This window comes from Nannobrachium achirus (genome assembly GCF_963921795.1).
Source record: "Nannobrachium achirus genome assembly, chromosome: 4".
Classification (NCBI taxonomy): domain Eukaryota; kingdom Metazoa; phylum Chordata; class Actinopteri; order Myctophiformes; family Myctophidae; genus Nannobrachium; species Nannobrachium achirus.
Genome location: NC_137813.1, coordinates 19,296,826 through 19,324,125, shown reverse-complemented (window position 1 = coordinate 19,324,125; position 27,300 = coordinate 19,296,826). Strand labels below are relative to the sequence as shown.

Here is a 27,300-nt window from a genome sequence, read left to right as displayed (position 1 = left end):
CTTGCTTTCGCCGATCTCTCGTAACTCCATCCCGTTCCAGCGCCCAAATCACCGAATCCTGTACCGGGATAATTTCTATCCATTAAAAAAGAAACGGACTATATAAGAGAAGAGGGGGATGAAGATGGAGAGATAGTGAGAGGGGGGGAGGGAAGGAGGGAGGAGGATACGTCTTGGGTTCTCTCCGCACGCTATCACTCCCTCTCTCTGTCTCTCTCTCTCTCTTTTTTCCTTCTCCCTCTCTCCTCTCCTCTCTCTGGGTTCTGTGTTTATTTCTCCCGTTTCACGAGCATGAAGTCCTCAAGACTGGGACCAGCGCGGAGGAGGGGGAGAGGAATGGAGGGGAGGGAGGGAGGGAGGGAGGGAGGGAGGAGGAGGAGGAGGGGGAGATGGAGGATACAGAGTGAGAGGAGGGGAGGGGAGGTGGTGGAGAAGGAGGGGTGGATAGGGAGGGGGTCACACCAACCACCACCACCACAAAAATCCGGTTTCTTCCTCTCCTCTCCTCCCCTCTCCCCTCCCTCTCTCTCTCTCCACCTCCTTCCTCTCCTCTCTCAGCCCCCTATATATTTCAATGTCTATTGTCTTCCTAGGCAGAGGCTCTGGTTCAGCTGATGGTGGAGAAGTAAAGCCGTCTGCGGGATCAAATATATTAGATGCTAGCGCGCGCACACACACACACACACACACACACACACACACACACACACACACACACACACACACACACACACACACACACACACACACACACACACACACACACACACACACACACACACACACACACATTCCTGCGAGCCTTCAATGCCATATAGCACACAAGCACAGCCCCATGCCTGCATTCGACAGTAAAAAACATCGGGGTTCATTTGACTGAGAAATGTTACCAAATTATTGTACATTCTCAGTTACAAACTGATGCATTCCTGCAGTTTTTATATATATATATATATATATATATATATAGATATGTATATATATATATATATATATATATATAGGGTATATATATATATATATATATATATATATATGCCTATATATATTTATTCTATTTATTGACAACTATTTTAATGTTACAAAAAATAATAGGATATTAAATATATATATTTATCATTACTATTTGGCAGTGTATTTATTGCTATATCTCCTGTTGTGGGGTACATAATGAGCGGACCAGAGACAAGGGAATGCGGTCAGCGGTCGATGTGCAGCAGCAGTCCTGATGTGAGCCTCTCACCGCGGAGGCCCTACTAGAGCTATTTTCGGTCATTTTGTTCACAAGACGCCATTTTTAAGAGCGAATGACTAGGCTGGCTGGCTGGCTGGCTCGCGCGTTCGTTCGTTCGCACACTCCCTCTCCCTCCCCTCTGATCCATCCATTCCACACACACACACACACACACACACACACACACACACACACACACACACACACACACACACACACGTACGCTGTCTGTCTGCTACTCCCACTCTTGATGTCAAACACACGCACACACAATTTGTCATGGCAAGGCACAGTGCGGATCAGGCTCTTCTAGTCTGGCGTAGCCTACAGGAGGCATTGTAATGGAACGAACCATACATACAGTAGTAGAAATGTAACCAATTCAAAAGAGAAACAAACGCGCCTATGTTACAGTAGCCGCTTGTCTTGAGAAACGCTCACTTATGAAAAACAGCTGTATGCATGCATTATATATACATATAGAGAGAGAGGTGTGTAGGCCTATTATGTATAGGTCTACATCTTTAGGCTACATATAGTTGTGTGCGCATGTATAGGCTACTATAATATAGAGGCTACATACCGGTATCTTTATATACAATAATACTTGTTTTATTTAAGTCATGGGTTTTGATTTGAATCATCTGTTAATTCAGTAAATATTTCATTTAAAATCTTTAAATCTTGAAGTCTTTAATTTGAGAGTTCAACATGAAATGTTAACGTAAACATATTGACATGTCTCCCATTGAAAGGAAGCATACATTACATACGTGTGTAGGTTTATATTATTATGAGTTACGTTAGGCTATATATTTAAAAAGTGTCAAGCATTTCTTCCATACAGCTCCCTAGTTATCATCCCTGTTTCCTACCTTAGAAATAATAAAGCCCCATGGCCTGAATAAAAATATCACATCAGAAGGCTAGTTGAAAATTCATGGCAAAAATCATCAACGGTAATTAGGATTTTGTCACAGAATCGCACTCATAAATATTCTAAAAACACTTCATATTCTAAATACAAAACTTCAGTAAAATTGTCAATACCAATGCAAGCAACAATATAATTAAAAACATAAACACTCCAGCACTCTTCTCATTCCTCTTCAGCAGGATCAGTAGGATCAGGAGGCTCCGATGGCGCCCCCCTGTGGCAGAAGAAAGAGAAAGTTAAGTGAGCTTTGAGCCTCAGAGTATTAGGATATTCCCACAGGAATTGTAATCAGTCTCTCCAGTACACCATGGATCCTCATACTTGACACACAGTACATACCCAGAGTAAGGGGGAGGAGGTGCGTCATGCACTCCACTGCGGTTCACAGCCTCGTTGTATGAGGGAAGACCCGGGGCTGCGATCTGATTGAGGGGTACGGATTCTGCGGCTGGACGCCCGTCCATAACCAGTCTCACTGGAGCACTGCACCATGACAGAGCATGGGATTTAATGATCAGTAGAAGAAAATAATAACAGTGCCAATTGCCACAGCCAGTCAATCAAATAAATGTATGAAATACAAATTCACAACGTCTGCATAAATATTTGAATTAAAATGTAAGGAATAATAAACATTCAGCTTTTAAAGTAAATACTGTAGAACAGGGGTAGGCAACCTTAGGCACGGGTGCCAACATTGGCACAGTGGAAGGTGATCACTGGCACACTGGCAGAAGTGTGAGAGAGCCCACACACTGCCTGCATATAATTCTACATTCATTCAAGCTTATAACTTTGATTGGGGAGATACTGACTAGTCTGGGAGAGTGGGTTATTGCTTGAGTCTAATGATCATTAGGCCTACATCCTAATGTAAAAGAATATATTTATAAAGAGTAAGGACAAAAATAAGGGTAGTATATTTGTAGCCTGTCCAAATCAATTGGAAATATGCAATTTTGATGTGTTATGGCACACTGACTATCAAGAAAATGAAAACATGGCACTTCATGTCAAAAATGTTGCTGACCCCTGCTGTAGATAAAGACATACTGGCTGTCAATATATAAAACATTTTGATCTGGTCACCCAGGCAGACTAAATCACATTTATACAGAAGGGCAGAGCATCACAAAACATTCTCTACCAGTACTCCATATTAATGTACGCTCACCTGGCTGACCTTCTGCCCTTCTTGGATTTATAGAAGTACAATCCAAGCACTGTGGCAATGACGGCGATCACCAGAATAGCTACGATTCCTGCCACCAGGCCCGACACATCCACTCTGGGCGCCGACTCTATGGAAGCAGCAGCATACACTTGTGGTCATGTAGCCATGCACTGTTCACTCATTCAGTCCAGTTCCAAAACAGGGTTGCAAGTCATTTTGGGCAGGTCACACATCTTGTTTACGGGTCACAAGTAAATAACCCTTATTCTTTTTATTATGTAAAACATTACTGAAACTTACTGAAAGTAATTAAGTAAGGGTCTCAGGAATACACCAAATGTCTCTTTTGGATCTCAAGCTCAAAAAGTTTGGGAGCCCCTGATCTAATCATTCAATATTTAATCAGTTCCATCACTAATCGACTATCCTCCCTAATATGCTAACACCTGTCAGTCAGCCAAACAGTTTCAATGTATTTAATTACTGCCAACCCATAAGTGGTGTGGCTGTACTCAAATCTTCATTACACAAATTAGATGGCCCCCCACATCATTTCATATATCTCCAGTTCAGCTAGGAATAGAATAGCTCTGTTTATCCCACACTTAAACTAGATTCTTTCTGACAGACTGAATTCTCTTAAGGCACATTCAATGCTAGCCTGCAATATGAAAATACCTTCCAATAACTGCGAATAATGTTATAATTTATTTGCAGGTACAACTTAATGCATCTTCCAGACACATTCCAGCTGTTTGTTGTTTCACACTAAGATGTTAAAAGTATATATTTCATATTTTGAATTCTAAGAGTCGTAAGAGATCATATTACATTGTAATTTGGGTCTACTATATGTCATAGTTTATTGTACAGCAATATTCAATATCAAATAGGAACTATCCAGTATAAAAATGGCGTGTTAACCATTAATGTCCTATTTAAAAACACAAGATCTACAAGCTCAAAATGTGTTGCGATGCAATGCATTATGAGCTTGCTGCTATAATGACATTCCCAAAAAAGGGATGTGAGGTTGAAAGTGATTAATGACTGTTGTATATTTCCATGTTTGAAGGATGTTTAAAACAGAGAAACAGTGTAGGCTATACATGTTTGATATCAAGTCTCTTACCATGTGCGCTTACATATGCCTTCCACCATGTATCCTGAAAAATAAAAGCAAGATGAGTTAATGATCTATCTCTGTTTCAAATTGGAACCTAACAATCACTTCTGCATGAACTTCATACAACCTCTCCAACACACACCTACTCTAAAAATTGGCCTATTTCCTCAGTGAAAAATGTGCTTCTGACATCTGGCTTCAATTGAGGAGCCTTTCCAGACCAAGAGTCACTTTTTATGTACACTATAACATCCTGAGCCTTGATTTAACTCAGAAAGTGTACAAATATAATGGGTCCATTTGGTTACACTCTTTGAGTTATAAATACATAAATTAGGATTTTACTGTGTAGTGTAAAGGATAAGAATTTGACTTGAAGGGTAAGAACTGAAACCAGTTTTGGCTAGCTACCACCCTTAGATATGGCTGACCAGTCAGATTTAGAAATCAGATTGCCATTTAGAAAACAATGGACTGCCGGCTCAATTGTTCTTTTAAACAAGATTTGAAAAGAAAAGAAAAAAAAGTAGTGAACCCAAAACCACTGAAAGTGAACCCTAAATCAGAACTGAACGCATATCCTTCTATACCTAGTTTAGCAGGCAGGAGACTGAAATTATGAGGCTCCCATTTCCAAAAATGTACAGTAGCCTAATCTCCTACGAGGAGTTTTGGCATCCGAACCTGTTTCTGTTTACTAAAGAGCTGTAGAGACAGGGAGACTCCTGTTACTCAACAAACACTCTAGCAATGACTGCTCAGAATATAGAGCTATTTAATGTGTATTTTAACAAAGAAATATATCACTTACGGCAGCTTGAAGCCCAATTCAAACATTTCCAAAATAGCAATTCTACAAGCTCACAGTGCATCACAATGTGACAAAGTTGTAAGCTTGTAGATCTGCTATTTTTGATGCCAGGGTTCAAAGTGGATTTTTACTGTGTACCGTCTCCAGTCATTACCAGTCCATGTGTGTTGTCCTCAAACACCTCCCTGGCCTCTTCGTAGCTGCATATCTCCTCTATACACTCCCTCTCCAGGTCGTCTGGCCTAACCAGCTCAAAGTCCCAGCTATTGTAGAGCAGCGAGCGCGACAGGAAGGATGCAGCTGGCCTGTCCCCAAGGAACACTGGAACCCCCACAAGCACAGAGAAGAGAAAGTGAGACACACAGAATGAGATGAATAGGCTCGGGTAGGGCTGGGCAGTTACGCAACTGAAAACATATCGAACCCAATAACTGACTTAATCTTGCTCTGCTGCTCATGTAGGTTACCAGTAATCTGAGAATTGAGAAGTATGTGTTATTAAAAAAAAAGTCGAACCATTGTTCTGTATTATGCTTGTTGTACAATGGTGGTGAGTGAAAATAGTGAAAATAGACGCTCTATAAGTGCACTAAGCAGCGCATAGCGACGTGTGGTGAGCTTTTAGCTTTTGCATCTTAAAAAAAGAAAGAAAAGATAATTAATTGCAATAGAGGCATAGGCTCAGGCTAAGATAGACATGGACGTTAACGTTCACACACAATGAGATAACATGAACATTTTTACAATTCAAAAATGTGAATCAATACAGATGATAGAGGCACCACTTACAAACAAGGCTTGCAATTTAGAAGACTGCATTATGCTCTTCTAAAAGTATACTCTTATCTCATTCCCACCATCAGAATCGTCATGATTGAATAAGACAAATAAACAGCAATTACAAGCATTTACTTCTTTACATATAAAAAGATAACATACTTTTAGATCCCACCAAAAGGATACAGTGGATGCTCATCAATGATTATTGCTAGCATAATTTGGTAGAGCCACACCATCATTTCTCTCTCTCACACACACACACACACACACACACACACACACACACACACACACACACACACACACACACACACACACACACACACACACACACACACACACACACACACACACACACACACACACACACACCTCTTGAATCTTCAATCTAGCCCTGTTTACCTTCATTGTGGTTGTATAGAACTCTTGCCCAAGCCAGGTGAAGCAACGATAGCATGGCAAAACATATCTCTGCTGAACCTGGCATTGCGATAAGCAAAACCTACAAGAGAAGGAAGGGGGGGGGGGGGGGTATAATTTAATTAAACTAAAATGCCCATTTAGATTTTCACTACCTTTATTCCATTCAAACATTTCTGTGGTTGAGACACAGATCACGGGACTTTGTCACCACCTGGTGGTGAATGGTTACAACAACTTTCAATCCAATTTATCAAAAAAGTTAACAGGTGATTAATAAACCCCATTATGTGAGATCGTCTTTTGTCTGCTTAGGCACATTACATAAACATTTGAAACGATGAAATTGTTATCACAGACTGCACATAAACCAGTATGTTAGTGAACACGGGCGTTTTCCAAAGTGTCTTCACACTTACCTGAATGAAGTTTGCTTAGCGCCGCGGTAACAAACTTTGAGAGTAAATATACCAAATTATTCCTCTTTGTTTCCCGATGTCTTCAGACCGTGTTCCACCCAGGTGTAAAGCTCTGTAGATTAATGTAGCACAAATTATAACCTTTTCTCCCTGGGTTTAAGCAGCAACAATTTGCATCGCGTCCATATGCTAACTTGTTTTGCCATAAATACGCCGTAACGACTCGACGTCACGCCACATCACATACCTGTTTGACAACATACCTGACCGCCGGAGGCAAATTCGGCATGAGGGAGTTTCCTTCCTAGTGTGTGTCAAGGAAATTAAAAACTTGGTGTGTGTGTGTGTGTGTGTGTGTGTGTGTGTGTGTGTGTGTGTGTGTGTGGCAATGTAGTCCTAAGACCAAGAATAATACTGATAAGGGACGTGATAAGAAATAAAGTAGCCTAAATAAATATTGTATCCTATAATGTAATTATCAGAATCAGAAAATCTAAGGCTTATTATTTCCTATTTTAATCTAGAACAGCAAGTAGGCCTACACTAGGCATGATGGAAACATGATTACTTGAAACTATTCTTTGGCTATCCAAGCCCCATCACACTGTAGGATAGCTATTAAACCATCAAATCCAGAAATCATGGCATGATGTGGTCCCTTGGAACTTCTCACCTCTATTCAGTGCCAGAAGCTTGACAGCAATGACAAAAATGCTGAAAATCTCACAAAGCTAGATAGATGTCTAGAGCCCCTGGCTCCCAAGCTGTGGAATTACCCCCTCCCTCCAGGAGGACCCATTTGTGGGTTGCAGACACATTTTTATAGGTCCCTTTATTGTTTTCCTGCATTTTGTTTCGAATTATTTCAAAACATTTTTATAAAACATTCCCAAAAAAGCTACATTTTTCATGAATTAAAACACTTATATTTCTTTCAGTAAATTCATGAAGAAATAAAATAAGAGACATTCTGTAAAATAGAAAACAAATGTTTAAGAAGTAGTGAAAATAGCTGATCTACAAGCTCACGGGCAGCTCACAACGCATTGTGAGCTTAGATGTGCTATTTTCACTAGTTTGGATCCCGGGACAAGCATCTCATTTCTCTTTCGGGTCTTGCGCTATAAAGTTTGGGAACCACTGGTGTAGACTCATTTTCTCCCAGTCTGAAAACTCACCACCACTCCCTTCCCCCATCGAGAAGTCAGCACTCCTTGTTCCTTGTATCACCGTTTCCTCCTTTTTAGATAGATGCTGTACTTATGCAGTGTTGGTTTCTGTTATCCATGTCATTTAGTGTTTGCTTGATCAAAAATGCTAAGAATGTCATTAGATAACATGTTTAGACAGATGTTAGGTTTGATGTTTATCTGGTATTCTTGCTTCTTTGTAGCACTTCATTGTTTTCTTTGCACTCTATTTACTTGACCATTTACCCTGTCATTTGTTGACTACGGTAGGTTTCATGTTGTTTATTCTGATTGTGTACTTTGCAATTCACTCAATAAGAGTGTCTGCTAAATGTCTAAATTGTATATAGTTTGTTAGCTCCCTGTTGGAAAAGAAGCCAGCATCACAAAAGTCGCAAAAAAAGGCAATTATTAAAGTAAATAATATTTTAATCACATACAAAAGTTCTTTGGTTTTATTTCAATACAAAACAATGTTCTTGTTGGTTAAAACAGAGCAATCTCAATAAGAAATGTAATTAAAAAGTGTCCAAAGCATTGAAAAGGGCAGATATGGAATTAATTTCATTCTACTTTGGATGTAAGGTATAGTTTCTCATTTTGTACAACCAGATGGGGAACAAGGGGGATCTAGGCCTTCAAATGTTTGTCCACCATAAAGTAGGATAAATCAATAAATCCAATAACTACACTCACTTAAATACACAAATAGTGATGCTGAAAATAAAAAATGAAATGTGACGTTCAACAAGATGCAAAAGAGTAAAGGCGTGACATGAGGCAAGGAGAGATGCATAAAGATGTCAGTCCAGTGCTCAGATGTTATTAACCACTTAAACCCTGTATACTTTGTTGACCGGAGTCTATCCTACACCCCTAATGTTTTCCCACAACACCACATCTTGTTGCACATTATAGATAATCTACAATGGACATTCGGTGAAAATGGCGATCTACACTACAGCTCGCCATTTTCACAGAATGTCCATTAGGGACTCAATATGCTTCATGTGGTTAAAGGACAACTTCACCACTTTTCAACATATCTTCATAGAATTGATCCTCACTAATGTTCATGATAAAATAGCAACAAAAAAAAAGAAAAATAAATCTACTCGGTTTGTGTGCAGTTCAGAAAGTCTGCCAGTGACATCATCGATGCGGAATCCAAGTTAATAGAAACTGTAGGCTTTCTATTCATGAAAAGTTACACTGTTATAATGGACAGGAAGCCATTGTTCTCACGATAATAATCAAAATATTTTGTTTTAAAAAACAAATCTACCAAACAATGATGTCACTGGCAGACGGGTTTCTGAACTGCCCAGAGCCCTCCTATGAGACACAGACCGAGTAGAAAAGAACTGTGCCGTTTTTATCATGAACAAGTGGTGACATCGTCCTTTAAGCACTGCCCACTAGTCCATCCTACAGTACAATGTACATCAATTTTGTCCCCAAAAGGCAGACCGTTTGGACATCTTGCACTGTGTGAAAAAAATAAAATAATAATAATAAAAATAAAAGACTGATCGAATGCCATCTTTATGCACCTGCCACATTACATTTAGTGGAAATGAACATGGCATATAGCCATCAATTATGATATACTGTATGATCAGATCCCTGATAAGTCCACGGGAGCAAGAATGTAATTGTCCTTGATCAAGAGAACACAGTGCTACATATTCACTTTAAAAACAATAGATGTCAGTTAACAGTGAGTATTGAATATACAGGATATGAAATTCTTTGCATAGAATTTTTTTTTCTTTTTCTTTTTCGCCTATGACTTCCTCTCCACACCAATCTTGTTTATGCACATTCCTTAAAGACAAAAAGTGGATACTAACAATCGATGCTTTATTGGTGGCGTGTGCCTGAAATGATGTGCACAGCATTGAAATTGAAAAGCAATAACTTGAAAAGCAGGCCAATACCTGAAAGGGATAAAAGTACCAGAGCACAACTTCAAGTCTACTCACAAACACTCCTCCAAATCACTTGAAAACAACAAACTAACAACAAAACATACTTTTTAGTGTCAAACTACTGTTGCCTACCAGTCCATAGCTGAAATTGTGCAAACGGAATATAACTTTTGTGGTCACGAATACTGCACTGCTTAATAAAAGTACCAGTGTTTGGAACACTTATCTCCAAGTCTTTTGTGCAGCCCCTTCTCTCACTAGCATGCATTCATTCAATCCATACAGAAACACAATTCGGAGTTTGACTCATTGCCAACAAATTGCAATGTTTTTAACCACTTAAGCTCTATTAAAAATGGTCAGAAATAGCCGATATACTAGCTTACAAGGTGCCACATTACAACACGCTGTGAGCTTGACGTTTTTTTTTGTTTTGTTTTTTTCATTATTTTTGAATGAAAATAGAGCTTTCACTTGATGAAATGCCCAATATAGGCACACCAGGGTTAATGTGGTCAAATGAGCCTTGCCCAGCACACACATCAGACACCATGACTTCCCGTGGAGGGACTAATAGGACATTTAGGTCATGATGTCTACCGCACAGCTCAAACGGGGGGGATGCGAGATGATGCAATAGTCTCACACAACTCTATTGGAGGACACAATGCATTATTTCATACCGCATCCTCCCGACTACATGGCGGTGTAAATTCAAGACAGAATTCGAGTCCACTTGAGAACCACTGCAATGGCAAACATGTTGTGAAAGGACAGGACAAGGCAGCTGGCTGACAGCTGCCTGAAGATGAAAGCCTCTATACTCAGAACAAACAAAGTGTTTTGGGTGACGGTGGCCTTTGATTCAGCATGCTGTTGCCTTCTGTCACTCGCTTTCTCTGCTTCTAGTTTGATCGGGACCTCTCCCTTTTACATCCTTTTTTTTTTGTTCTTTTTCTCTTTACAGAAATGACAGGACCTCAAATATAAAAAAGGTTACAATGATTTAAAACAAAGACGCTTTGAGCAAAAAAACAAAAAGTGCGAATGAAACCATTTGAATAAAAAAAGAAAAATGAATAAAACGTTACACTCCATCTTTTTGCTCAGCTCTCTTGGACCCCCTTCTTTAAGCAGTGCCAGCGCACGCACGCACAGTCGCACACACACACTCTCTCTCACACACACACACGCACAAACAAATACCCCCTGCTATCCATGCACCCCATTCCTCTCTTCTCTCCCCACTCTGGTGGACAAGCGCGCCCAGTGAGCAGGGGGGTCTCCATGGTAACAGCAGAAGAGATGGCGGAGTAGGGTTGGTTAGAGGACAGAGCAGGGACACCCACTGCTCTTCTTTTTCCGCGTGTGGTTGTCTTGGATCGGGGGGCTCTCTGTCTCTTGAAATTTTCTGTTCCCGGAGACAGTGGTGAAACAAGGGATGAAGAGAAAGTACCAGAAGGTAGGGGTTGGGAGGTAGAATAAGAGAGGCAGGAGAATGAGGAATTGAGGGAATCAGTTTGTTTTGTGTGTCTCAACTTGGACAAGTAACGTAGCTATTTAAAAGAACCGATAAAACTATAAATACATTTATTATTTGGACTGAGTTAGAATTCAAATTTAACCTGCACCTTGATTTCCTATCTTTTTCGACCATAGCAATGGCCCTGGACAGCTCACGTAACAAGGCAGTGAAAATGTACCACTGCATTGACAAAGCTTGCACCAAAACAAATATATAAAAATAAATAAATAAAACTAGTTTCAGACGTTGCAATTACTCCTCTCCATCAGGAGAGCGAAACAATGGAAATAAAACACAAGATTATAGCTTTAAATTACTCAAATCAGGATCAGGGGCAAAGAAAATTTGATTCCTTAAAGTTATTCAGGCATGCATTTTACTTATCCATTTCAGAGTCATCGTCAAATTGATTGATTGGTACTGCAACATGATAGCCTTTGGGGCACTCCAGAGGGTAAATTCCTTTTGGAATTTGGATCTCAAGACAGTGAGATCCAAGAATGTGGCCAGCCTGTGATGTCAGTCATCTATGACGGACATCAGTTGTCTATGACGTATGGCTCCACATTTGAGGAATAATTCAGCACGATCAAAGCCCCTTTGACTTCCATTATTATTATTACCCTTATAAAATTAAAGTTAAATGTTTTAAAATATATAAAATACATGTGTACTTCCGAGGCCCACAGCCACTGTCAGTTTGCACATGAAATTTGGCGCTGATCGGCCCAGCAGTTAGCGAGATTAGCTCCGGACACACACACAAACACACACACAGTCAGACAGACTCTTTCTTTTATATGGCGAGACTCCTGCAGAGCCACGCGGCGCCGTAAAAAGACAAAGATGTATTCAACTGGGTCATAACTGACAGAATGATTTCTCGGCAGTACCTTATAGCGCGCACCACCTCCAGGAAGGCTTCGTCCACATTGTAGCGGTTCTTAGCCGAGGCTTCCATGTAGTGGATCCTATTCTCTCTGGCAAATCCCTGGGCCTCCTCTCTGGAGATCTGGAGCAGCAGAGGGAACGCACATATTACAGCTCTTGCATCCATTATTTATTACCCTGTACATCTTTGTTAGTGAACACACACTTCTGGTTTATTCTCCAACTCGTCTTTAGCTGCCTCAAGGTGGCCCGAGAACATAGGTTTTCTAACCTGGTTGGCAGCACACTGGCATAAGACCATGAGAGTAACCATTTATAGTTTCTCTGCCAATTTGAGAATAATGCACGAGCTAATACCAACACAGTGTTAAGGGCGTACTCAGTATTAATTTACCCATTTGTAACCGAGCGGATACAAATGGAACCAAATGGACACACTCAGAGTTAAATTAACACAGAGGATTGTACAGTGTACCCTTTTTCCTTTTCTTTTTTAAATGGCCAGAGATTTTAATGTCTCCGGTGTAGCCCTGGGGCTATACACTTCATGCTCGTTTTATCCTCCAACTGCTGCATTAATATCAATACATTCAATCTGGAGAACGAAAGTTAGTGTAAGGATAGATAAGTGCTGTAAGGCAATAGCCTAAGATTGTTGTTGATTGTGACTCACTGACATTACTAGCTGGTCAAGGCAACTGAACGGGTTTGTGGCTTTGTCAGACAGCTTTTCATGATCACAAACATTGTGCTTGAGTGACCATGAATACAATCAGCAAGCATGACTGGAATGGTGACAGCACTATTACAAACAAGCTTTCAACATTCCAGATGATTTGAAAGTCATTTAAATTTTTATTTTGTAGACCTCGGGTAAAAGTGATGCCAAATACAGAAGACTTAAGGGTGTGTGGAGCAGCTTTATGTAACCATGGTAGCAGGTTTTAGTCATACCCAAAACGCAAAAGTACTACCAATATGCCAAATTTGAAGAAGGCAAAGAAACCAGTATAAGTTGCCAGAAAATAACGCTCCAAAATTAAGAATACACAAAGTGAAAAATTAATTTATTTTTTGTAATAATAAAAAAAAGTAAATGATGAAACAGAGCAGCAGCATCTAGGAGGTCCAATAATTGATGAGTCCACCACATAATCCACATAACGTCATGCGTTTGGATCTGGCTGAGGCCTGTCCTCCCAGCTTTAAAACCTGATATATACTGTACAGTACATGGTTGCACGACAGTAGCTGATCTACAAGCTCGCAATGCATCCCCCCGGGAGCTTGTGGAGCTGCCATTTTCAGATAAATCAAGACTAAGCTGCCCTATTTTTGTGTAAAAATAAAATGCATTCAGAATTCATCTTTGAAAATAGATCAGGGTGACGTTACCACTCGCTGTTGCTCCAAGTCTGCTTTGTTTCCAACCAGTACCATGGGGTAATCATCTCGATCCTTCACCCTCAGAATCTGCGTGTGGAACTTGTGGATCTCATTGTAACTGTTGAGAGGAAAGAGGTAGATAGCATATACATTTATTGTATCTCTAAACAATACAATGTTGAATATGGCAGTTCTACACAGAGCTCTGATGATTCTTATGGTGTGATCTATTCAATGTTTTTAAGTTGGCTGGTCTCTTTTATGAGTGGTTCCGTCTATGATTTGCATTATATCCCAGAAATAATTTGCAGTGCACTACACGGTGGTTCTCAATGTGGGGTCTGGGGACAAAGATAAATGATTAATTGTTCAACCTCACCATTATTCCAATTACAAGAATGTACAATTATAGAACATACAGAAGAGTTCCAGTACAAATGTTCACGAATCTACAGTGTGGTGTTAAAGGCAAGACCTAACACCTAAAAGTATCCTTTTGAAAATAGCAATGAGAGGCCAGCTCATCGCAGGCTCACCACATCACACACCGTCACGTTACTTCCTCTTTCTACAGTAACGCAGCACAACACTGTTATCACTCCACCTCAAGTGACATGCCCAATAACACAAATTAGGAAGTAAGATCAATTTCTACAAAAACATGTCATTAACAAAAACAAAACAGAAGACATTGGCTTCCTGTTTGATGAGAACATTCATTCATGCACACATTTTCAATTACCTTCCACTGTCGTTTAGGGCAAACACTAGTAAGAAGCCTTCTCCAGATCGCATGTACTGCTCCCTCATAGCCCCAAACTCCTCTTGACCGGCGGTATCCAAAACTAATAGCGCGCACACACACACACACACACACACACACACACACACACACACACACACACACACACACACACACACACACACACACACACACACACACACACACACACACACACACACACACACACACACACACACACACACACACACACACACACACACACACACACACACACACACACACACACACACACACTTAGGTGGTTAAAACCAAATACAAAAACAATCTGGGTTCAAGACTTGATCATTACAAGCCAGGGCAGATTTGCACACCTGGTACACAAACTAAATTAAATGGCGGTGCACAATTAAATGATTTGAGTGAAAGGCATGCTTACTCAACCGTCTTAAAAGGGAAAATAAAAATGGGAATGAAATAGTCATTAGGGAATAGGCCTACATTTCTGTTAAGTCATTGACCAAAAAGTATATATAAAAAAAAAGGTTTGATGAATATCTGTTTTGTTGTTGTCAGATCAGGCCACACTTGTCTCATTAATAACTAAGTGCTAATTCAGATGGTTCAGCACACAGAGCCAAAGTGCAAAAACTAAAAACAATGTCAAGTTTTATTGATTATGAAGATCTTTGTACATTTATCTTTTGTCATTATAGATTTGATTTTGGCACACAAAAAGGGTGGTCGTTACTGCATTTAGTTGACATGTTCGGCAAAGCTCGAGACATTACCTCAGGCAGTGAGACAATCAAACTTTTAGCACACTTTGAACATTTCGGTCTCCATCTCTGGTGAGTCACACATTATGGCATTATTTGTGCGAAATGACAGGCAGTGAGAGTGCAAACTTATACAAGATATTATCAGCTAACTTGGTGACCCAGGCACTTGTCAAGTTAAGGCCCCCTTAAATGACTACACCTTAGCCTTAGAGCATCAACATTGGCCAAGTGCAAGTCATAACATGGGAATGAATCATCCATGCACCCACACACACAACTTTGAGGCTGGGGCTGGCATACTGGCATGCTTCTTCTCTTACCTCACAGACAGGGAGCGGCCACATGGTGCAACGTTACTGTACTCACCAACATCTGGTCAAATACTAGCCAGAAACACTTTGATTGATTTTGAAAGCCAGTGCTACCGCCTATATCGTCACACAACGTGTGTGCATTTGGGAGGGATGGGAGTGGGACAAGGCGATCAGGCCAAAGCAATGACTCAGACTCACACACACACTCCAAGTATTGTATGTTCTAACTGTCCTTATGATACTTACTGTCCAACCGGGTCTCCTTCCCATCCACTGTACAGATTTTGGTGTAGGAGTCCTCAATGGTGGGGTCATAGTCGGAGACAAAGTAGGACTGAAGGCCGAGAGAGATTGGAGGTTTAGGGGAGAAACATTCTTGTGTGCCCTTATTTACATGCAAATGTCTTGGTTTGCAAATTGCAGGCCAAGTGACTTTCAGAGAACATTTTGAGGCAGGCAGTGGCAAACACTGGAGCTAAACCCAATAATTATACACAAGTAGGCTCATGTTAATATGTTAATTCTCTCTCACACACACACACACACACACACACACACACACACACACACACACACACACACACACACACACACACACACACACACACACACACACACACACAGCAAAATAATATACATTCCAAAACAACAAAGTACAAATGGAACCTATTTGGTTCCATAATGCAGACAGTGGTTCTCAAAGTGGATTTCAGGGACTCTGTGGGTTCCTTTAGGGGGGGGGGGGGGTCAAAAATACAAGTCTCTTTACACTCTGACACTGTACAAATGGAACGTGAACCCTAACGGGTTCATTTGGTTCCATTTGAACAGTCAGAGTTAAGGAGAGACCTTGACATTTGAAAGTTTGAGAAACACTACCATAATAGTGCATTCTTTGGATTTAAATGAACTAAACCTGCTTCATTCAAAAGGGCCCAGAAATGCAGTGAACCATGGCCTAGTTGTCACACTCACCTGAATAAACTGGATGGTCAGAGCACTTTTGCCCACTCCTCCTCCACCCACGACGACCAGTTTGAATCTCTCTTCTTCTCCAGACATAACGGCTTCAGTAGGCTACGATTGTTACTCTTGATTAAAAACTATCTAAATGCGAACTTTACTGGCGACGTCGAAAATACTGACGTTTACCAGAAACTTTAAAAAGCATTAAAAAAAACGTAACTTAAAATCGTCGAGATGCTGAATTAAACGTTACCAGAACGTTATAGGGCCCAAAAACAGAAGTATGTAGAATCCTGAAGCATGTTACAAAACTATTTCTTTGTTCATTTCTCTTAAGCGTGTACTTTTGTCTTTTTTAAACAATCTGCGACGGCCAGTCCAACCATTTCCCCCCGCAATGGCAACAATGTAGCGTTCTATATTAAAATGGTATTATACTTCCTCCTGGTTACTTTGTATCACTCCCATTCACATCTGGATCGCGCCCCGCTGGGTCCTACCGTGGCGGCCGTGTCTTTTCTTTTCGCGGAGGATTAATAACAATCTTTGTTAAACAATCAACTTTCTTGCCCCGGAGAGAAAAAAACGCCTTCCGCACCCGCCTTAAGTAAACTCGTCCCTGGTGGTGCCAACTTTACGAACTCCCTTCGATCGACCCCCAACCCCCGGGCAGCTCCGAATCTTTCCTTTTCTTTTGGTCAGATATCGCTGTATCACTGTGTGTGCACCCAAAACTCTTTCTCTTCGGGATTTTACTCGCTTTTTCGGGACGATCGCCTCATTTTTTTTCCTCGATCGTCTCGTCTTCTTCTTCTTCTAGTTCTTATGGGTGGCTTTTCTTTTTTTGTTCGCCTCAAGGCAAACTTTTTTTCTTCTCCTCAGTCAAAGGTTGCTCCTCTCGCTCGACATCTCATGCGTAGGTCCTATGTTGGAGGGAGGAGGCGTGTCGTTTCCTCTAATAAATTCTCACGCATCCCCCCTCCTCCATGCTCAGGATTCTAGGGCGCCACTGGCCAAAAAAGAACAGATCTACTATAAACTACTTAATTAAAGTAGCCTACCGAAAGTAAAAGTAGGCTACTCATTATGCAGAGTGTCCCATTTCAAGTTGTCAAAATGTATAGAAAATAGCTCGATCTACGTACGATGCGACGCTGAAGTGGTTAATATATGTTTTGTAATAATCAAAGTAATCATAGTTAACTAAACTTTTAAAATAATTGTATTGGAGTAAAAGTAGCCTACAATATTTGCATTTGAGTAAAAGTAAAAGTCGCCTATTGGAAATTGGATATGTAAAGTAGCCTACAAATACCTCAAAACTGTACGTAGGCTAAATGTCTACTTATTTACTTTCCAGTTTCCACCACTGCTAACAACAGCTTGTAGATCTGTTCTTTTTTGACGCGCTACACCGTCGTACAACATAGGCTATACGCTTTAGCTCCTCCTCCACCTCCTTATTTGGTCATTTAGAGTGGACATAATACTAAACTGTTACTGTAGGCTTCTCTCTTTTCTAGGTGTTTCACCCAGGTAGCTGTGTATTTTGTGGGGTCTTCAGATTAGTAGCTTAATGTGCAACATTAATTATTTTCTCAACAGTAAACAACGAACATAGGCTACAGTAGGCTATAAGTGTACACAATCTGCACAATTGGTGACAATTTAATGACTTTTAAGACTTTTTCTTAATATAGGCTACTACCTAATTGGCAAATATGACATAAGAAAGGGGCAAACATTTACAAGATGTACAAGCTCACAATGCCTCACAGTGCGACTAGTTAGGCTATTTTCACAATATTTATCTGTGGAACCGAGTCAAACTAAATAATGCCTACAATTCCAAGTTGTCAGGGTGGGGGGGGGTCCCCAGGTCAAAGATGATTATTTTGGGGGTCGCCGGTTGAAATATTTGGGGACCCTTCACCCTTGTAGTAGGACTGTTAGCCCGACTCTATACTAATGCAGCTAAATAACTGCAGTATAGATCCCCACCTTGTTTTAACATGGTTGGATTGTGTCTAGCTGAGCTAGGCTATACTACTGTATGGTTTGACACGAATAATGCATGCATTGGGTCTGAAAGTCTCTGGTTATTACATCCTGTTGATTATATACTGTATATATAGTGGACAAAACACACATTAAAAGTTGTACTTTTCCTATTTAAAAACCATTAATATCTATGATTCTGTTTGTTTTAACAGACACTGTGAATGGCCTGCTGATTGCCTGTTGTCAATCTGATTTGACCCTAAGATATTGTCCACAGGTCTATGTCCACAACCCATTGCCCAGAGGGACGGACGCAGCCTGTGACTGATAGTTGGCATAAATAAACAATTAAATTATGCAATGCAATATTGGTAATGGATAGGTAACACCCAAACTCAAAACTAAAACTAAAATATGTCTATTAAACCTCAAAATACAAGTGAGCATAGTAACTCCTTGGACAGTGAACACATTGTTAGTAAGCCTATCCTCTGCCCTCACCCCCCGGGCCCCACCCCTCCTTTCTCTGTAAATATAGTGTTGATGCTACTGAGTTTTGTAGCAATATGTATTGTATTGTATGCATTTGTGTAATATCAATGAATTGAGTATAATGGACCACAATGTAAACAAACCCCCTGAGGCACTTTGTATTATCCTTTTAGTGTAACCTTTGACTGGACTACCTGTACTGTTAACACACTTGTTAATAAAGTATTCAATCAATCAAATGAATGTTTCCTAAAATGGCCAATAGGTACAGTATTAGGGTATTCATTTTAAGGTCATAATGCAAGAGGTTCCAGGAACCTGGTGCACCAATATTGAAAGCAATCTTTGCAGGTCAGATGTGGCACTCTACGTCATCAAAGCTTGTACAGAGGATATAATATGCCACATTGAAACATGATACTACCTCTGCCGTAGCTGCTGAATGTGTACAGAGTAGATTAAGTATTATATTGGACAATGTTGTCTCCCTGACAACCTACTAACCAATCACAACCGTCCCTGATGGCTATTCCCCATCCCATGCCCACTATATGCTACACATCACCAACAGGTGTTGTGCCGGATGTTAAATGTGGAAACGTGAAGTGAAGGCACCCACACCTTCACTACGCAGTTCACTCTTACTGTTGGCAGGCCAGATGGTCCCATCTGTTGTAGTTAGATACGTTTATTCTATTTTAGTATGATTTCTTTAAAACAGTATGAAGTTTCTGCTCTGAATCTGAACACACTTAGTTAAAGACAGAACAAGTGTTGTTCTTAGAACACAACCACTCCTTTGTGAAAGACAAAATGTGGTGCTCTTGTGAATAAGAGGAGAAAGGAAATGACATTTCTTAGGTAGCCTACTCATTGAAACAGGAACCATATATTCACTCATTTTATTTACTTTATAAAATGAGATAAGACTCCTCTGTGAAGAAAACCCAGCCACCCCAAATTACAGACAGTTTCAGCTGCTACCGTCTGACAAGAGTTGCTGCAACCTCAAGGCCTGGGACCAGCGGCCTCCAACGTTTTCCACTTGGCTTATGAACAATGGACGCTTACGGACTGTTGCCTGTCTACTATTTATATTATTTAAACAAATCCCACAGACACAGGCACCCAACAATTTGTTTATAATTGTACAGACTAAACATACACACACACACACACACACACACACACACACACACACACACGTATACTGTTAATGTACTGTATGTATGTATGTATGTATGAATGAATGAATGAATTAATTAATTAATTAATTTTTATTTTCGTGTCATGTCTTTACAGACCCATCCCTTACGGGATTACTAGACACCAAAAAAAGAATAAACAATACCACATTCCACACTGTCACAACAAATAAAATAAAATAAAATAAAATAAAATAAAATAAAATGCCAAAACAAAATAAATACACCTTAAACATATGTTGTCTTTGTCCGTTTGTCCCATGCTTTCTCTAAATATTCTGCCAGTGCAAATACCTTGTGTTCAAAAATCCAGTGAAGCCTCTCTGCGTCACTTAACCATATCAAATCCGAGTTTCCACACTTATTAAACAGTCTTATTGTAATTCATGATACAAGGGGCAGTAGAACATAAAGTGGAACTCATTCTCAATATCATTTATGTCACAATAAATACAAACCCTCTCTTCCTCCACTACCCCTCTATATCTACCAGTTTCAAGGTGCAGGGGCACATAAAGACCTTTGTCTTTTGGATAATGGGGCACAGACATACTTTTCACAGGCATAACTGCTTTTCATCATAACAAACGTTCTCAATTTTGGCTTGTGCAATATATCCTGTGACCATTTGTTCTGATATATAGGTCTACTAATAAGTGTTTCTTTGACCATAGAGATATTTACAATACTGTTATTTTGGAAACTACCGGTTAACCCCGTTCTTATAAGTATCTCCTATGTATGTTTGTATATAACGCTCAGGATACGAACCCGGGTCTCCCGCGTGAAAGTCCAATATCTTAACCACCAGACCAAAAGGACACCCCTATTGACTGGTGGAGAGGCCATCAGGCTGAGACAGTGAGTCACTCTGCTACACTCACCCCCTTTTGACCTCCCACGTGGAAACCCAATCCGGGTCACAGCACCATTGTAATGCCCGGGATTCGAAACTCGGGTCTTCCGCGCGGAAAGTCCAACATCTTAACCACCAGGACAAAGGGACATCCCTATGGACTGGGGGAGGTATTCGATTTCTGAGGCCATCATTTGAACTTAAATAGTTTTTAATCTTTCCCTCCTCGTTCACAATTGTGGATGTAGCTCAAGGATATAAGTATATAGCAACATATGTTATTCAAAAAAACTCTGAGGATTTAGAACAAAAATAGCAGACAGGCCTATACAATACAAGCTTGACCATCTGCTATTTTTGTAACACAGTAAAGTAACACAAATCACTTCTGGGCGTCCCAGTGGCATAAAACATTTTCAGATGGGGGTCCACGGTCAAATAAAATCCATGGCATGAAAAAGTTTGATAACTACTGATTAAGACAGCGTTTGTAGAATCTGCCTCAGGTCTTAATGGGTTAATATTTCCCTCCCTGTTTTCATGTGTGTCTTGGACATGGATATACGTACCTCAATAATTCAAGTTTGTCCTCAATGGAGTTTACTGTGAATCACAATCTCATTGTAAATCAGGTTCTCAAACTGTCAAGGACCGCCATATAAGATTTGTTTCGTTAAAAGTAGGGCAGATTTGTTTCGTTAAAAGTAGGGCAAGTGATTTTATTTGGTTAAAATGTGTTGAATTCTGATGGTCCTCGTTGCTATAGAGTGTTTGTTCAGTAACAGGAGTCTCCATGTCTCTCCAGCTCTTTATTAAACAGAAAATGTATTTTCGGGTCAGGATACCAATTTTATCCAATCAGGATATAGAACTGAGTCAGGATACAGATTAAACAAGTGAAATTGGGGGCGCCCGGTGGCCTACTGGTCTAAGCGCATACCATATAGGCAATGATGCCTGGCGGCGTTGCCGGTTCGATTCCCGATCCGGACGACCTTTGCCGCATGTCTCTCCCCATCTCTCCCCTGTTTCCTGTCAGTCTACTGTACTATCCAATAAAGGCATAAAAGCCCAAAAACAAATCTTAAAAAAAAAAAAAAAACAAGTGAAATTGGAAGTGATGACACAAAGAATTGGAACTGGAAAATATCCAGCTGATAAAAAATGGGTGGCTGAAATTCTGTCATCTACCTGAAAATGCATTTTGTGTTTATTTAAGAGCTGGCGAGACCGGGAGACCGCGTGACTGCACACACACTCTATAGCAATGTTTAATATCAGAATATAGAGTTTTAACAGTGTAACAAAAACACTTTTTATTTTAGCCAAAAAATATCACTTAGCCTGACATATTCCAGATTCTTTACAAATAGCATATCTATATAGAATCAGTAAGTAATTTGCTGGGGCCCCCCAAGGGTCCTTGAGGGTTTTCCCAGGGGTCTCCAATCCCTCTGTTCTGAATAAACTTACAAGTGGACGAATCCAATCAACGAAACCACAGTGACCCCTAGTGGACAAATGTGAAAAGACCAAAGACCAAGGCGCTGGCAGATTAAAATATGTCATCTTTAATCAACACTGATTTCATTACAAGCCATAGTGCCAAAATACCATCCTCAAAATATTGGCATTTCATAAATAACAAAACAAATTCAAACACATTGTCAGTCAAATAAATAGGAAATCAAGATGATAGACTATTATTCCATTTTGATAGGAAGAAACTGTCCTCTGTCATAAAATGCATGAGTACAGCTCTTTCTCAGGTAAGGTTGATAATAAATAAACAGGCATTAGATGAAGCATTCCTTCAACAGCTAAAAAAAGAAAATAAATCCAATGCCAGACAAGAGACAAACATAATTAGACATGCAATTTCACTCCCCTGATAAGACACAGCTGCGCGCACGCACGCATGCGCTCACTCACACTCTCTCTCTCTCACACATACACACACACACGCACGCACGCACACACACACATCCTGAAAAAGAGTACTCCACGTTTTGTTTAGCCACATGAACCCTTGCTTGCATCCCTGTTCTGGGCATGTGATAACAGGAGAAAAATAGATTTGGTGTAGAAGGGGAAAAAAAAGAGTACCCCAGGGGGACACCGGTCAACAAAGTAGGCCTATATAGGGTTTAAGTGGTTAAATCTCAATAGCAAACGTGCACACACACACAAACAAACACACACGTGTTCCCCACACTATTCTCACTTTCTGCCCCCCCACCCAAACATTTCAGTTCTTATCAGTGGTCCTCTCCCCAATCAGCATCTGTAAGGCAGGGCGGCCTGTCCCATTTTGATGCGGGGGGCGAACAGCACACCAAGCATCATCCTCTCCCCCCAGCCCAGCAGCTTGTTGAAGGTCAGATTGAGCGGAGAGAGGAGGCCCTGCTCCTCCACTGAGATCTCCTCCGACTCTGCCGTGACAAGCGGGGCCGGCTTGGTGTCCGTCGAGGGCTGTTGGTCTACAATGGCACTGCGCTGCCTGTCCGCTTTCCCCCTGCTCATGTCCCTGGCTATCTTTCGGGCAGAGCTGGGCTCACCCTTCTTTCCCGTGTTATGAGGGCAGCTGTTTTTCTTCGCCTGGGGCCTTCCCTCTCTCTCCCCCTTCCCTCTGCTTTGGGCATACTTGGTGCGCGAGGAGCTCCGATCCCTTCGCTTTGGTGCTGTCTGTGCAGAGGAGCTGACTGCTGCTGGATGCTCGCCACTCAGCCTCGTTGCCTCGTGCACAGCTCCCATCTCCCTCTTGTGGACAGTTTGGGAAATAGCAGAGCACGCTGTCCGCTGGGTGTTGTTGCTCTGCAGGGGTTTCGGATGGTAGTCAGGAGTGGGGGCGTTTCCCAGGGGAGACAGGGAGAGGGTGAGGCTCTTGCGTTTGTCTGACAGAGAGGCAAAGCCTGTTGGTTCTGGTTTAGCTGGCTCGCAGGGACTCAGGGCTGGAGGAGACGCACACGGCCTCTGGACTTCTCTTTGGTGCTGGTTCAGGTTCAGCGTTAGGTTGAGAGTCCTGAGTTTTCCAGAGAGCGACAGCGTCAGCGGTGACGCGGTCCTCCGTTCTTGCTGCACGTTTCCTGTAAAACTCGGGGCACTCTCGCTTTCAGCCGAACGGAAATATTTCTGCTCTGCTCTCTCTGTGTTGCGCGAATTCTCACTGTGAACTCTGGCGGCCTCGATGAAGTCGCTGGTAACGTGGGTGCCCTGATGATAACTCATGTTGTTACTCATGCTCTGATTTGCTGACAGCGCACTTGTGCATCTGTAGCTATCATTGTCATTGGTGTCCACAGATGTGATTGGCCGGGCATCTGGGTTGCTGTCTGAGCTCTTCGGATTCAAGGTGCCCTGGAAGAGCTGCAGCTGCCCAAGGAAGTTGAAGTTAGGGGAAATCGAGGGCCGCCGGTCTTTCACAAACCTTCAAGAGGGAGATACAACATGAGTTCAAGACTACAGTGAGGATAGGTTCTAGTTCAGGAATTCAATATGAACGCAGGCTGCTCTTCTACAACGATGTCACAAACATAAGAACGAAAACCCACCTGTAGGCATGATCAAGGTCCATCCCCAAGCTATACATGATGTAAGCCACAGCCAGAGCAGGGGAACGAGAGATTCCCGCCGCACAGTGAACCAAGACTGAGCTCCCTGAAGACATGGCGCCATCTGAGAGAGGCATAGATTGAGAGCAATGGAAAGAGCAAGAGAGAGAGACAGAATTGAGGTCAGTCTTGCAGTAAAAAAAAAACTAAACGGCAAAACTGTGCATATGCAAAATTATGCAACCACTTGCCCTATTTTATATTAAAATTAAGCAACACTATCATTAACCACTTGCCCTATTTTATATTTTGTCATACGATGGTGTTGTGAAAATAACATCTGCTACTTTTTCTTCATCATTCTTTTATGTTTGCCTGTAACGGCATGCCCAAAATAGGGATGCCAAGTTGAAAGCACTCCACTAACTACACATATTTCAACAAAGGGAGTGTGCATTAGGAAAACATATTTGATTGTAATAGTGTTGTTCTTCACTGTAGCTAGGGCATGCAGGATCGGCAGCTATTCCAGTGGACACTGCCGTTGCAGCGAACAATGAAAGTCTGGCGTCATCCTCACCGATGAAGCCCAGTGCCTGGGGGATCCAGGGCAGCAGGTCGTCTCGCAGGGAGTCGTCGATGGGGATGCGTAGGTACTGGGAGCAGGGCAGGAACGTGGGCTGCGGGCTGCAGCGGCTCACGCTCAGCACATACGAGATCCCTTTTGCACTGAGACCATCCTGTATTATCCAGCCAGACAAGAGGGGAGGGGGAGGAGAGAGAGAGAGAAGACGTCATTGTTTTGAGTTTGCAGAGGGATGCATATTTGGTTTTGCAGTAAGGGTTCTGCAGGGATGCCTTTGCAAAAAAGAAGAAGGTAGAAAACAGCAGGGGGACTGTATGGTCAGTGCTAGCAGTGTTTTAGCACTATTTGTAAAGGGAAAATCCCTGACCAGAAGAACACCATTATATTACCTGAGTAACGTCAGTCTCAGCACCCAGGTAAAGATGGGGAAGGATGAGGGACAGCGGTGGCCGCTCATTGTCTCTCTCTCTGTAGAAGACCATGTCTGGGTCTGATGCAGAAAACATGAAGTTGTATTTAGATTAATTCCGGAGAAACTAATTTTAATTTAATTTTCCATACAATTCAAAATCAATGTTTTTACAAGAATGCAAAAAACAAAAAAACAAACAGAGATTGAAATTACTTTTGCAATTGCTTCAAATATCTGATGCAGAAAACATGAAGTTGTATTTAGATTAATTCCAGGAAACTAATATTAATTTAATTTTCCATTCAATTCAAAATCAATGTTTTTACAAATGCAAAAAACAAAAATAAAACAAACAGACAGACAATGAAATTATTCTTGCAATTGCATCAAATAACATTGCTGAAACATCATGTTACATATTTACTAATATGTAATAACATTGTTGAAGTGGTTGTTGCAAAAGCCCTTGTCATGCAGTTGCATTCTAGGATATCAACATGCATACCGAGCAGTTTCAAAATAAGTAATCTAATAGTAGACAATATATTTTGGTTTGATACTTACAGTGAGAATCTCCTTTAAAATATATTTTTCCAACTTCCTTCAAAGCTGCAGATATGCACTGCTCAAACAAGACCTCCTCGGCCAACGTTATGTCGGTCAGATCACTGCAGCGGCACGGTGCAAATGTCACTATAATCCCGTCCAAGAATTCAGATCATGGAGAAAGTCGTTTTTGCAGAACAGTAAACAAATAAATAAATCATCGAACTAACTAACGAACAACTAGGGACGTCTATCGTTTCCTCTTGCCTCGTCCTCTCTGCGAATAACGTTGTGTTGTTGTCTGTCTTATACCTGCTCCAGGGGGGATAGAGAGATGAGGTAATGCTGTTTCTGGAAGCTAAGAATAGTCGCATTTTGGATGTGATGTCATTTTCAGCCAATCAGCGAGCGTGAGTGTCAATGTTACACCAGCATTGGTGACCCTTACGAAATCCGTGAAGCCGGGAGGGCGCCGTTTAGCATTCACAGGAGATTCGCGAAATTGCAACAGTCGTAAGCGACATTTTGAAACTTCTTCTCATAATTCTCGAGAGAAATAACCACCGCCTCCCACCATCACGTCATGTGCAAATGCAATTTTGCAAATAAAATAGCCGGAAATGAAAGCAGCGCCCTCTGGCGTGATACAATTCCACGGGTCACCGGTTCTGGTATAACACCTAGCCTCCGACATGGTGTGTACACGCTCTATTTGTCCCCACGTCATCAGTTCGCCGGAGAGGACCTCGGCGTTTTATTGTGATGAATCGTACCTTTTGATTCAACAGTCCCCCCACCCTCCCGACACACTATTGTTACAGAGGGGAGGGGTATTTGCAAACACGCATGCAGCTGTCCACTCACCAGAAAAGCATTTATTTAGGCGTAGCCTACTATTGCGCAAAGACATGTATATCCCATGAGCTAAGTGTTTGTGTTTCATGCTTAAACCATAAGCCTGTGTGCATTCCGTATAGCAAACGCTATGCGTCATTAAATGGGCTGGGATGGGATGGCCTCTTT

The 27,300-nt window shown here is 41.3% G+C and overlaps 4 protein-coding genes across 4 annotated transcripts in view; all 4 read right to left on the bottom strand.

Moving 5' to 3' along the window:
* The window catches only part of prr12b (proline rich 12b), a gene marked incomplete at both ends in the record, with an annotated part of 36,721 nt that extends 36,638 nt beyond the window's left edge, over positions 1-83 (bottom strand). The window contains one exon of the mRNA XM_080723120.1: positions 1-83. Within this exon, the coding sequence (XP_080579246.1) occupies positions 1-83 (83 nt within the window).
* Positions 84-2,333: 2,250 nt separating this feature from the next.
* On the bottom strand, positions 2,334-6,549 carry prrg2 (proline rich Gla (G-carboxyglutamic acid) 2; the record flags this gene model as incomplete). Its single annotated transcript, XM_080723119.1, has 5 exons — positions 2,334-2,385; positions 2,511-2,654; positions 3,346-3,472; positions 5,421-5,603; positions 6,465-6,549. The coding sequence occupies 5 exons, from the start codon at positions 6,547-6,549 to the stop codon at positions 2,334-2,336; spliced, it is 591 nt and encodes a 196-aa protein (XP_080579245.1).
* Positions 6,550-8,517: 1,968 nt separating this feature from the next.
* Positions 8,518-17,517, bottom strand: rras (RAS related). The gene is made up of 6 exons (XM_080723911.1): positions 16,638-17,517; positions 15,909-15,996; positions 14,567-14,669; positions 13,834-13,942; positions 12,441-12,559; positions 8,518-11,433 (listed from the first exon to the last, which is right to left on the bottom strand). The coding sequence occupies exons 1-6, from the start codon at positions 16,722-16,724 to the stop codon at positions 11,346-11,348; spliced, it is 594 nt and encodes a 197-aa protein (XP_080580037.1). The 5' UTR covers positions 16,725-17,517; the 3' UTR covers positions 8,518-11,345.
* Positions 17,518-22,733: 5,216 nt separating this feature from the next.
* Positions 22,734-26,588, bottom strand: LOC308283896 (uncharacterized protein). Its single transcript, XM_080724413.1, has 5 exons — positions 26,296-26,588; positions 25,709-25,809; positions 25,314-25,473; positions 24,734-24,857; positions 22,734-24,609 (listed from the first exon to the last, which is right to left on the bottom strand). The coding sequence occupies exons 2-5, from the start codon at positions 25,799-25,801 to the stop codon at positions 23,460-23,462; spliced, it is 1,527 nt and encodes a 508-aa protein (XP_080580539.1). The 5' UTR covers positions 25,802-25,809; positions 26,296-26,588; the 3' UTR covers positions 22,734-23,459.
* Positions 26,589-27,300: the final 712 nt, after the last annotated feature.

What these genes read in the sequence shown, in the direction of transcription:
- rras (XM_080723911.1), bottom strand. Translation starts at nt 16,724, where the DNA reads ATGTCTGGAGAAGAAGAGAGATTCAAACTGGTCGTCGTGGGTGGAGGA. An exon ending in GCCCTAAACGACAGTGGAAG is followed by an intron (nt 13,943 to 14,566) that starts GTAATTGAAAAT and finishes TCCTCTCAACAG; the next exon opens with TTACAATGAGATCCACAAGT. An exon ending in ACTTGGAGCAACAGCGAGTG is followed by an intron (nt 12,560 to 13,833) that starts GTAACGTCACCC and finishes CTGCTGCTCCAG; the next exon opens with ATCTCCAGAGAGGAGGCCCA.
- LOC308283896 (XM_080724413.1), bottom strand. Translation starts at nt 25,801, where the DNA reads ATGGTCTTCTACAGAGAGAGAGACAATGAGCGGCCACCGCTGTCCCTC. An exon ending in CTGAGACTGACGTTACTCAG is followed by an intron (nt 25,474 to 25,708) that starts GTAATATAATGG and finishes TGGATAATACAG; the next exon opens with GATGGTCTCAGTGCAAAAGG. An exon ending in CCAGGCACTGGGCTTCATCG is followed by an intron (nt 24,858 to 25,313) that starts GTGAGGATGACG and finishes TGCCTCTCTCAG; the next exon opens with ATGGCGCCATGTCTTCAGGG.